We start from the raw sequence: 13,347 nt of genomic DNA on the forward strand, positions 1-13,347 counted from the left end.
GTTGTAGTAACTTTACTACAGAATAGATAGGTTGAGACAGAGTAACCACCAAATCATCTGCAAAAGCTCTTAACTTGTATTCTTTTTTGTTAACTTCTATTCCTTTTATTTCCTGCGACTCTCGAATTTTAATCAACAAAATTTCCAAGGTTAAAACAAACAGTAACGGTGACAATGGACATCCCTGTCTTGTACCTTTTTCTATTGTAAAAACCTCTGACAAACCCCCGTTAACAATAAGTTGTGCCGTTTGTTTTTGATATATAGCACCTAGAGCTTGTGGTATTTTTTCACCAAAATTCATCTCCTCAATTAATCTTAACATAAACTGCCAATTCACTTGGTCAAAAGCTTTTTCAGCATCTAAAAATATCAGCCCTGCAGAAATTTGGTTGTTCTTATCTAAGTATTCTAATAAGTTAGTAATTTGTCTAACATTATTTTTCATATACCTTCCGGTTATGAAACCCGATTGGTCCTTATGTATAAGCTGATGCAAAACCCTCATAAACCTATTAACTAAAATTTTTGCAAAAATCTTATAATCTACATTTAAGAGAGATATAGGCCTATAATTCTTTGGTAAGGTAAAATCTTGGTCCTCTTTTGGAATCAAGGATATGAAAGCACTGCGCCATGATGGAGGAATCTCTGAACCCTGTAATATATTATTAAAAAGCTCACATAAAGATTGAGTCATCTCTTCTGCTAAGGTTTTATAATAAATAGATGTCAAACCATCCGTACCTGGCGCTTTACCTAATTTTAATTGCTTAATAGCTGTCACAATTTCCTCATTGGTAATTAAACCATTAATTTCTTGTTTCTGATCTTCTGTTAATTTAGGAAAGTTAGCCTCACTTAAATAATTATTTATATCTAAAGTTTGTACATTAGTACTCTTATATAATTTCTGATAGTAATCTAAAAAAGATTTCTTGATCAGCTCCTTCTGGTAGACTAATTTACCATTATAATTTATTTTATCTATAACTCTCTGTCTCTGTTTCTTTCTTAGTTGATAGGCCAACCATCTCCCTGGTTTATTAGCATTACAAAATGTATTTTGTTTCATAAACATTAAATTAGTTGCAGCTTGATCAGCCATCAACATATTAAATTGTGTTTTTAGCACCTTTATAGCTTCTTTAACCTTTTCATCTGAAGGATTTAAAATCAAAGACTTCTCTTTTAGTTTAATCTCATCTTCCAATTCCTTACGTTTCTGAGTCTGCTTTTGTCTATAAACATTATTGATTTTTATCAAAATCCCACGCATGAAGGCTTTACCTGCATCCCATACCATTGACATTGATGTTCCCTTATACATATTTAAAGCAAAATAGTCCTTTAAGCACTCCTTTAATTTTTGAACATTCTTTTCTTGTTTAAATAAGTTCTCATTCACCCTCCAGGATCTCCTCTCTTCTTTTTCAACAGCCAATTCCATCCAAACTGGACTGTGATCCGTCAGTGACCTAGGAAAAATTTTTACATTCTTTACCCTATTATATAAGTCAGTTGTAATCAAGAAAAAGTCAATTCTTGAGAAAGATTGATGTCTATCTGAGAAGAAAGTAAAATCTCTCTCCTCTTGATTACGTTCACGCCAATAATCCCTCAGCTCCCAGTCCTCTTTCAGATCAAAGAAGGCTTTAGGTAATTTAGCCTGTTTAAAGAAAATAGAAGAACCTTTTTTGTCCTTTTGTGTATCAAAAACACCATTCCAATCACCCATTAATATCACAGACCTATAGTCCAGCGAGGTTATTTTCTGATGTAGCAATCTATAAAATTGTTCTTGTTGCTGGTTTGGTGCATACAGTCCCACTATAAGTATTTTCTTACCATATAGACCAAGTTCAATCATAACATATCTTCCTTGAGGATCTGATTCTACCAGACAAGCTGGTAGACTTTGCTTAACATAAATAACCACACCCCCTTTTTTCCCAGGAGCAGGAGATACAAAATGAGATCCCAAGCGAGCATTAGCTAAATATTTTTGATCTTTAAGTAAGATATGAGTTTCCTGCAAGCAGATAATATCATTATTATGTTGCTTTAGATAGTAAAAAATTTTCTTTCTTTTCTGCGGGGAATTAAGGCTGTTAACATTCCAGGTCAGGAACTTTGCCATCTCCCTTGACCAGGAGCCTGGAGAAAACTGCCTGAAGATCTGCCACTGAGGAATGTGTTGCAGAACTCTTGGGTCTTGCTCCTCCCACCGGCATTGAAACACTTTCATGAGAAGATTCTTTAACTTCTTTCTTCTGTTGTTCCTTTTCCTTACGTCTGTGTGCTGCACGGGTCATTCTCTGCTCTTTGACCTCTGTTTGGCGCAGCCATTCCACTTGTGATTTTCCAGCAGCCATCAAACCTAATCCTTCTGACTGCTGTTCCGCCTCTTTGCCGCCCAGAGCTTTCTGAATCATAGATGGAGATGAGCCTGCTCCCAGGACCGTGTTGTAAAACTCTTTGGCTTTGGCAACCGTATTAAGTCTGTAACGTGTCCCCGCATGGCTCAAAGCAATACCCATCGGAATCTCCCATCTGAATGGCATCAATCTTGTTTTAAGCTCATTAGCTAAAAAAGCAAAGTCTTTTCTATTTCTTAGAATTTTAGATGGGATTTCCTTTAAAATGATAACATCTTGGGCAGCAATCTGGAACCTCTTATTGTAAAAAGCTTGTATGATCTCGTTACGCAGAGATCTTTTTGCGAAGTAAATCACCACATCTCTTGGCAAATTCTTTTGTTTCGCAATCCAGGAGTTAACTCTGTAGATTTTTTCCACTTCTCTACGTAATCCATCTTTATCCCTATTCAGAACAACAGCTAGGTCATTAATCACCATCTCCATCAGGTCTTGATTCATGTCTTCTTTAAGACCCCTAATTCTCAAAGCATATTCCATTTGCCTATACTGAGACATAAGAATATCCTCTTGTGAAGTTTCCATCTTTTTTTCCATATCTTGAAATTTGTCCTCAAGGAAATCTACTTTCTCTGCAACTTCTTCCAGTCTGGAATCCAACTTCACAACCACAGAAGCCAATCCTGATAAAGCTGTAACTATGTCTTGCCTCAAAATAATATTATTCTCCACTAAAAGCTCCTTCATTTCCTCTTTAGTTTCAGATTTATTCTGTTCAAGAAGATCTTTATTCTGTTTAAAAAGGTCCTTCATTTCCTCTTTACTTTCAGACTTGCTCTGTTCAAGAAGTTGCTTCATTTCCTCCCTGATTTGAGATACAGCATCTTCCATTATATCTTTAATGTCTTGTGCAGACAAGCCTGGCAAAGGAGGAGAAGATGGAGGTGTAACCTTAGGTTGCAGCACTGGTGGTGTAACTTTAAGTTGTTGTTGTACAGTTGCAATTGCAGGAGAAGAAATCACCTTAGAAACTATAGAAGCTGGTTGTCTCTTTGAAGCCATTTTTTAAAAATCTTATTCTCTCTTTCTTCTTAAAAAAAGAAAAATACTAAAATCCTTAAAGTTAAAAAAAAGAACAGGGAGAGTGCAAAAAAAAGAAACTTCAGAACCTCCAAAACACTTTAAAAAAGAAAAAAAAACTTGAAAGAAAAAGGAACTGTGCTATCCATGCGTTTCATTTAAATCCGTTCTTTCTTTCCGGAAAGGAAAAAAAAAAGCACTTTCAAAACGCCATCTTACTTTCACTCTCACTCTCCACCACAGAAAAATAAAAAGAAATAAAACTCTAACTCTAAATAAAATCCTTTAAACAATTCTGTCCGCTTTAAAAATCACTCACCCAGAAACTTTAAGTGCGGAGATGGTAGCGGCGTTTCACTTTGTTTCCAAAGAAACAAAGACAGCTGGGAGGCAGAGAAAGCACGAACTCTGAGGGAACACTCTTTCTAACCCCCCCCAAAAAAAAGATCCAGGGGGGGTTAAGAGGCTCTACCTCTATTCGTGTGGTCTCTACCCCTTCCCTTCGCCCGGGAAGGGGATTTTGAGCCGCGGGCCAGCTGATGCGCGCTGTGCTCCGCAGATCTAACGCCGTCCCAGGAGGACGGCTACAAAGTAGCCGCCATCATCGTCGCTGACCACCGGAAGCTCCCAAAAATAGAATTACATTTTTAAAATTAGATATTTTACAATTTTTATCCCAACACTGATACATTTTCAAATACATTTCTGGTTTCATTGATTGTAAGCTTATGTCTTTGTAAGTTTACAATCTCGTTTTTTATTTATTGACTTATTTCCACTTTTCAATTACTAGATCCTCAAACTTTCTTTTATCCACCTTCCCTTTAGTCCAGGTATTCTAGTGCTCCTTGATCAACTTATAGAGTCCATCTATCATGTTTTTAACCAACACAGAATAGATAACCTATTGGGCCAGGGAAACATTTGGTATTTTGAAAACATGCAATGGCAATAATGACAAAATAATTGTCATAGGAGTTTTGCTTATTCAAAAATAGTTTCATATTGGACACGGCAATTGGAAATCCACTTGGAGAAGATTAAGGTGAACAACAATGAAATGATCTGAAGACAGATCCATGCTGCCCACCTCATAATTATTTATTTTTTCACATTTATGCTCTGCCACTATCCTACACAGACTCTCTGAGGCTCATAGAATAAAAGAAAAATAGCAATAACATTGAAAATGTCATAACATAAAACCAGAAGTCAAAACAGACAAACCTAAACTCTGAAGAACATTTGGTGTCAGTCCCCCAATGCACTCTGGAACTGAAATGCTTCTGGAAGGGGACCAAGATTGGGGCCAAACACACCTTGTGGAAGCCATTCCAGAAGGCCAACCCTACAATGGACAAACTGTCTCTGGAGCTGATCTCCCCAAATGAGAGATCAGTTGTCTATGGAGATTCTCAGTAATCCAGATCATCATTGTCCCAAAAGTGCTTTTCAAAAGGCAACTGGATTTTTTTGGTTGACCAACCAAGAAAGTTTGGTTGTCTTTTGAAGAGCACCTTTGAGACAATCAGTTGCTTCTCCCAGCCAGATCAAATATATATTACTATATTTCAAAACTTCAGCATATTATTCTCCAATCTGGCTGTCATCCCTGAAAAAAACAGTGTCCTTAACTTTAGTTCTTTGGCAGTTGCTTAAAAGTATTGCCCTCTTTTTTGGAGCATTCCAGACAGTACTATTATATTTCATTTAATTAACATAAGTGTTAACTAAAATTAATATTTTAAAACACTCTCTAATAACACTCTTACTTATAGAAGGTTAAGTTTCAGAATGATAAACAAGATGTTTTAAGGAGACATAAATATAGTACCTTCATATGTACATATCTACAGTACATCCCATAACATATATCAAAAGAGAGAATGAAAGAGAGATAGAGAGTTCTAGTTTCTCCATACTTCCTCTTTATATTACTGTAAATCTTAAATGCTATCAGGACACCACATTGTTATTATTACAGTTAGCCAGATGTTTAGACTGGATTTGGCATTTTGAACCACATACTGAGTCTCTCCCAAGGACTTTGGATAGGCAGATGTTATTTTTATTATTTTCCCAAATCCAGTGCAGACTGAATGGCTCTACACTGAAGATTATGGACCTGTAATTCTGTTGCTCCAGTGCAGGTCAGTGGATAGAATATACAGGGTAGTCCTTGACCTATGGCCACAATTAAGCCCAAAATTTATGTTGCAAAGCGAGACATTTGTTAAGTGAATTTTGCTCCATTTTACAACCTTTCTTGCCACATTTGTTAAATGAATCACTTCAGATGTAAATTTAGTGACAGGGTTGTTAAGTAAACATGGCTTCTCCATTGACTTTGCTTGTCAGAAGGTTGCAAAAGGGGATCACATGATCCTGGGACACTGCAACCATCATAAATATGAGTCAGTTGCCAAGCATCTGGATTGTGATCACGTAACCATGCGGATGCTGCAACGTTCATAAGTGTGAAAAATGGCAATAAGTCATTTTTTTCAGTACTGTTGTAACTTTGAATGATCACTAAATGAACTGTTGTAAGTCAAGGACTACCTGTATAGTCTAAAATCAGAAGCAGACATATGTTGAGCCTGGTTACATCATTTGTCTTTATTCCAGAGCTACCAGTGCAAAATGGGAGCCAATCCTGGAAGCAGCAGCGATACTGCTAATGGTAATTTGTGAACTGGCTCCCAGAATGCATTCTGACATTAGAACAGGAATGGGCTTCATATCCTGAACTCCAACTTCAAATGTTGTAGAACCCCAATTCTCATTAGTCCTATCATGTATGAACACTGACAGGAAGCTAACATATTGCATTCCAACATGATGCACACTTTGCAATAAAGAATATCTGTGGAGATTCTCAGTCATCCAGGTTATAGTTGTCTCAAAGGTGCTGTTTTTTCCGAGTCCAGTTGCTTTTTGAAAAACACTCCAGTTGCCTATTGAAAGAGCACCTTTATTTAATAAAGAGTTCAACATCCTCCATCTGGGCCCAATTATCTATTATTCTGGCAGGGGTAATAGGCTTGTAGCTGAGCACATATAGATGGTACCAGAATTTGGAAGCCTGAGATAAAGAATTCATATGTGATGCATCCACTATATCTTATTAACATCCTAATGTGAGGAAAGGATCTTAGTCCTCACCAGTAGTACAATACAGTCCTGTTATTACTTAGAATAAGAGAAAACAATAACCTTCTCCACTAAATGGCTTCCAGATTCTTTGGATTGCAACAGCTATTCCATGCCACCCATTCCCTACACCAGGAAACAGAAAGCTGGTGATACGAAACCTTCAGAAAGGCTTTGCTCTGACACAAAGGTTGTAAACTCTTAAGAGATGAACTGCTTTTTCAGAAGAGAAACATGGAAAGCTAGATATTTGTTTTTCTCTTAATTTTGTGATGCTATGTCGGTGGGTCATCCCCATTTCCCCATCCCCACCCAAATGAGAGAATTAAGGAGCTTTGTGCAGTGTGTGTATTTATCTGTATTCTTTTTCATAGGTCCTTTAAAAATTTGTCTGGCTTAATTTAATGGGAGCTGCTGGGATCCTGCAGACTGTTAAGAGGGCGAGGGTAAGGTTCTTGTCATCCGTTTGGGCTCCTAATCTCCAACAGACCCTGTTTCCGTCTGTGTGTGTCTGTGCCTCTCTTTCTCTCTCTCACTTATTTGTCCCCTTGTGTTTTATATTTATGCCTCTCTCAACTGCATTATTTCCTTCCAGGTCCTTTCAGTGAAGTGCTGTAGGCAGCAGCTGATGGCCATGCCTTCTTCGGTGTCACTGTAAATGGGGGTGGCTTGGGCCTGCAGTCCAATTTGGGGAATGAATATACTGCCAGTGCTAGGGGATTTATGCTAACAGTCTGGAACCTCTTCTTTTTTCTTTTTCTTTTTCCTTTCTTTTCCTGTTTTCTGTGTAGGTCTCTTTAGTCAGCCTTATAGCTAATGCCCTGGGCTACTCGGAACTAGGTGCCATTAAATCCCTTAGGACACTCAGAGCCTTGAGGCCTTTAAGAGCGTTGTCCCGATTTGAGGGGATGAGGGTAAGATGCCATTAGTGAGCTGATCCTTCTGCATGCCTGTGGATTATGGTTTTTTTTTTTTAAAGCATGCTAGAACCGATCAAATTGGTAGAAAGACGTAACAAACAGAATCATGATGCAGCTGCTGACGTGATCACTTCCCTCTGTTTATGATTCTCCATCACCCTGCTGCACAGTTCTCCCTTTTTTTATTTGGTGATTGCCATAACAACAACAACAACAACATACTAATAGAAAAAAGGGAGATATATTAAGCTGCCTCATTATTGGCCCAAACTACATGTCATTTGTAGATTCTCTGTTGGCACTTGGCTGTTCTTTTTTGGCCTGGCTTTTAATACCTGTAGTATTCAAGGGGGCATTTCTGGCTGTAAATCTGGGATAGGGAGAATCACCAGGTGCAAAGAATCAGAATTTGAACCACCCCAAGTTTTTCTTCTCCCCCTCCCCCAAAGTTATGACCCAAGATGGATCAAAAATGAGATCAAAATACAATGGTTGGTTTTCAAGTTGTTCCTGCCTTGTTTGGGGAAATATTCAGGATTGCAGAAAAGGGCTGGATATTGGAGGGAATCTAGTGCTCCCCTCGAGAAAAGATTTCTGGTTTAATTCCTCTCATTTGCACCTCGTTGTTCTCAGTCCAGTCCACTCGTGACTGGCAGCCTTGACTGATAGCTTTTCTCCCTCTTTTCCGTTTCCTGTTCCATCAGTTTGGTTTTACACGGAGATTGGATGTTATCTCTTATATTAATATCTTCCTGTGCTGTATAATGGTAAAAAGATAATCCTTATTTAACTTTCTCCACATACTAAGGACAAATGTGCAGGGATGGGGGAATTATTCACATGGAGAAACAATATGCAACATTTTGAGCCCTGGGTATATAATTGTATAATAAATTGTGGCCAATTCTAAGAAAATGATGGTTATAGAACAACCATTCTTTTCAATGGGATTTCAAAATGATCGTGTTCAGTTATCATTTCAGATTTGAGTTCATTAGTTCTAGACACCAAGTAGAACTAAATTAACAGGACAGTTTTATTCATGTTTATACTGAAATCAGCACCACTAGTTTTAGTGCGCTTACTCTGGTTAATAATAAATATGTTTAGGACTGCAGTATAGTGTTAGACCTTGACCCAAATTCAATGGAATGTACTTCAGATATGAATGTGGATTGACATTTGTTCTGACCTGTACAAATGTTACTTTTACAAAAAAAAAAAAAAATCTCGACAGCTGCTTTTATTATAGTTACTTTCAAAAGAAACTAGAGTTTCTAATGAAAGCAATGTAACATAAATTATCAGGCATTTTAGCTAACTTGATTTGAAAAGTTGTTTCCCAGCATCTTTCTAATAGAGAATGGCTCTTTCTAGTAGGAATTTTAAACCCAGTTAGAAGTTATTTAAATCCATATATAATTCAAGCCTTATCTTTTTGCCATCAGTATAAACTGACTTCATGAGAATGAAACAAAAACCAAAGTATTTTTTCTAAAGACCATTAAATATTGTTCTTTGTTTTTCCTCTGTGGCCTAACAACTTAATATTTAAAAAATATCTTCCGCTCTTTATATTTGGGGGAAGGGAATTAAAATATTGTTATGAAATATGCATGACCTTTACTATTTCTAATATATAGTTGTCACACAAAAGCCATGTTCCCTTTCTCATGCAATGCAATGGTTTTGATAATTTGTTTAATCTATGTGCATAATGATTACTTTATAAGTGAAAGAATAGAAAAGTAAAAGATACATTTGGTCCTGTTATGCAAGACAAATAAAGAGCAAATAAAAATGAAACATTGTGTCAAGTTACAATAATATGACCAATAAATTTACTTGGTTTTTATTTCCCTCATTATTTCATGTCAAAAATAAAGAATGAGATCTTTGAGTTTTCAGTGGGTATCTGAAATATAGGCTGATAATGTTGAGTTTAATAGTTTCTGTTATTTTTGATAGGCCTCTATTCGGAAGTCAATGGGCTGTTGATTGCAATGATTTTTCTGCTTCATATAGTGCCTAACTTTTGCAGATTATGCATCTAAACACAAATTATGCTATGTCATCATTGTGAAACTTAATGTAAAATAATAGTGCCATCTGTTGACACTTAAAAAAATACAGTAATCAGCAGAAAGTAGATGAGGGTTTTTGACTGGAGGAACTTCATGTGATATTTGCCTCCACCACAGGGGGTAGAGCTAACAGAAGTCAGGGAGATTACAGAGTTCTGAGAGCTAATTCCTACTGGCTAGTCTAAAGACAAGAAGAAATAGGGGCGACATGATTGCAGTATTCCAGTATTTGAGGGGCTGCCACACAGAAGAGGGGGTCAAATTATTCTCCAAAGCACTAGAGGGCAGGACAAGAAACAATGGTTGGAAACTGATAAAAGAGAGAAGCAACCTGGAATTAAGGAGACACTTCCCAACAGTGAGGACAATTAACCAATGGAACAGCTTGCATTCAGAAATTGTGGGTACTCCATCACTGGAGGTTTTTAAGCAGAGACTGGATAGTCACATGTCTGAGATGATGTAGGACAGTGGTGGCGAACTTATGGCATGGGTGCCAGAGGTGGCACTCAGAGTCCTCTCTGTGGGCACGCACGCTGTTGCCCCAGTCCTAGGCCTTTAGCTGGGTTTTATAAAACCTTTTCGCTTTAGGCTTCCGCCGCCAGGTGCAAAAAAAAAAATAAGTTTCAATCAGTCAATTTCAACTTCTCACGGGAAAAAAAAGATTTTGCAAAGTTGGAATTGATTGATTGAACTTTTTAGTCCCACCCAGTCTGCTGTTACCACCGCAGCCACACCCACCCAATGGGCCACACCCACCCGGCATTCGACGATGCATAAGTGGGTTTGGGGTTGCAGTTTGGGCATTCAGTCTCTAAAAGATTCGCCATCACTGATATAGGATCTCCTGCTTGAGCAGGGGACTGAACTAGAAGACCTCCAAGGTCCTTCCAGCTCTGTTCTATTCTATTCTATTCTATTCTATTCTATTCTATTCTATTCTATTCTAGACATACATTTTGACCTTGCACTAGAAATACTTTCCTGATGTCAAGTCAATGGGAAAGGCTCTAAGAGGAAGGGAGGGAGGGAGGGAGGGAGGGAGGGAGGAAGGAAGGAAGGAAGGAAGGAAGGAAGGAAGGAAGGAAGGAAGGAAGGAAGGAAGGAAGGAAGGAAGGAAGGAAACTATAAAACATGAGTTTCATTTGTTGTGAAGCAGAGCAGGGAATATGGCTTTTGTTTTTGAGCTTGCAAGTATGCATGCTCAGCTCTTAGGACATTTCTGGTCTTGCTTACTAAAGAATATATAGTCCTGATTAATTTTATACTAAGCTACCACTAAGTCTTAGAACAAGTTTGGCACCCTTTCCTACTCCCATTTGAAATATGTGGCTTCATGGGAGTAGGAGTAACAGGGCCAACAGGTTTATGAATCTGGTTTTAAAACGGGGAAAGATTGTTGGCTAAGTTAATTTACATGTGTCTGAATTCCAAAAATATGATTAAGACTTAGATATTAGACTCCCCTGGACTCATAACATTATCAAGGCAAGGTACCCCCTCCTATCCACAATCTTAATTTTTCTTTTTATTTTTTAAATCAACCACCTATTGAATAGCAAAAGAAATAAAACAAATTCCTAATATTTGTTTGGATGAGTTATTTAATAAAAGGTTTTTGAAAAACAAAACGCTTGAAGACACATGATTATTTTTGAATTAAGATGAGTATTGTGGGACTAGACTTGCTTCTGTTCCCCTTGCTAAAACTAGACAGATGGACGTTTTGCTTGTAAAAAAAAAATTCAAGCCATCCTATTTTCTGTACTGAAGCTCTCTCTCCCGTCCCTCTCCTCCCAACACAGGTGGTTGTGAATGCCTTAGTGGGTGCCATACCCTCCATTATGAACGTGCTGTTGGTCTGCCTTATCTTCTGGTTGATTTTCAGCATTATGGGGGTTAATCTCTTTGCTGGGAAGTATCATTACTGCTTTAATGAGACGTCTGAGTATCAATTTAACACAGAAGAAGTCAACAACAAGACAGAGTGTGAGAAGCTGATGAATCCCAATGAAACCGATATCCGGTGGAAGAATGTAAAGATTAATTTTGACAATGTCGGTGCAGGGTACCTGGCCCTTTTACAAATCGTAAGTTTTATTTTATTTTATTTTTTGTTCCTTGACGGCTAGTGTGTAACTGCCAAAATGTTGAGATCTTAAAAATGTTTTCCTTTTGTGTAATCCCATGTATCTTTTCCCGTATTCAGATGGATCAGCCAAACATTTTTGGCTTTTTTTTTTAAATTGTGCTTTGCAGCAATTATCAGGGGCCAATCAAGAAGTTATTTCCATTTTTGAAATAATGAACATGGGAAAGAATCTTAATTATCTTCACTTGCATCCCCTTTATTAGTGAGGATTTAAGAGCAGTGTATTTTTTTTAAGCACTGAAGATGGAAATAGAATAGAACAGAACAGAACAGAAGCTAGAAGCTAGAAGCTAGAAGAGGAGTGGTATATAGCTTCCTGAAGAATTCTAAAGAATTCTTAATTCCATGTTGCTGCTGGAAAATGTGTGTGTGGGGGGGGGGTGTTTCTAGTTTGAATATATTCTAAGCAATATAGTCTCTTTTCACTTTTGTTTTTGGATTTTACCAACTGACGTTTAATAGTGGTCATCTTGAAGATAGGCTGTGATCCAAACGATCTTATTTCATAAGTCCATCTGTTCTTCCAAAAGCAATTAGACTTTGTATATTCATGAGAAGCAGAGGTGGGGTAGTAGAATAAATCACTTGGAAATGAATTATAGAGCAACTTCATTGAGGATTTTTTTTTTTTTTTTGAGATTCAAAAAGGTATGGTATGTCTATCATTTTATAGTTTCAAGTTTTCCTGCAAATGTATTTGAGGATTTCAGAAATTGTGGTGCTATATAAAAAAAAAGGCTGATTGTATCCTAAAAAAAAATCCATTAATCTGGAAGTTTAAAAAAACTAGATGAAGATTCTTTTCATTATTTTAATTTAAAAAGTGATATTATTTTAATGTTATTTTATTTATTTGATTTCTGTAGCCGCCCAGCTCAACAAATGACTCTAAAATTACATTTTATTACATTGGATGTTATAATGTATTATTTTGTGAAATATTTTTAACTAAACAGGAATATTAGGATTAAATTATTTCACAATTTGCCCCAAATCATAATAACAACATGCAAATGTTTTGTTAAGGATTTGCAGACTATCCTAGTGCACATTCCATATACAAGCCAGAGAACAAATGGATGTACCATTTACCAAAATAAATGCACTTACAGTATACCCCTTGTATGTTTAGGATGGGTAAGAAATTCCACCAAAGTTATTTTTCTTGAAAATAATATACCGTATTTTCCGGCGTATAAGATGACTCGGCGTATAAGATGACCCCCGACTTCGGAGAAGTTTTGCATGATTAGAAAGTCGTCTTATGCACTGGAAAATACCGTATTTTCTGCCGTATAAGACGACTCAGCGTATAAGACAACCCCCGACTTCGGAGAAGATTTGCATGGTTAGAAAGTTGTCTTATACGCTGGAAAATACGATATTTTCCGGCGTATAAGACGACCCCCGACTTCGGAGAAGATTTGCATGGTTTAGAAAATCATCTTATACACTGTAAAATACGGTAATAAAAGCAGTTAATAACATGTAATCAGCACAGCCATCCCTTTAACAAAATCAGTACGCACAATGTAAATGTTTTAAACTATTCCCTAAATAGAAATAAATATTTTCAGAGT

At 37.1% G+C, this 13,347-nt stretch overlaps 1 protein-coding gene across 11 annotated transcripts in view; it reads left to right on the forward strand.

Annotated features, from left to right (window-relative positions):
• Window positions 1–13,347, forward strand: part of SCN8A (sodium voltage-gated channel alpha subunit 8) — a 139,280-nt gene that overhangs the window by 106,681 nt on the left and 19,252 nt on the right. For 8 of the 11 annotated variants that reach the window (XM_039369817.1, XM_039369813.1, XM_039369818.1 and 5 more), the window contains 2 exons: window positions 7,403–7,525; window positions 11,421–11,705. In XM_039369817.1, the coding sequence (XP_039225751.1) occupies window positions 7,403–7,525; window positions 11,421–11,705 (408 nt within the window). The remainder of the gene's footprint in view (window positions 1–7,402; window positions 7,526–11,420; window positions 11,706–13,347) is intronic. The other 3 variants (XM_039369820.1, XM_039369821.1, XM_039369822.1) reach the window with 1 other exon arrangement.

The sequence above is a fragment of the Crotalus tigris genome, unplaced genomic scaffold (genome assembly GCF_016545835.1).
Source record: "Crotalus tigris isolate CLP2741 ecotype Arizona unplaced genomic scaffold, ASM1654583v1 scf7180000021260.452406, whole genome shotgun sequence".
Lineage (NCBI taxonomy): Eukaryota > Metazoa > Chordata > Lepidosauria > Squamata > Viperidae > Crotalus > Crotalus tigris.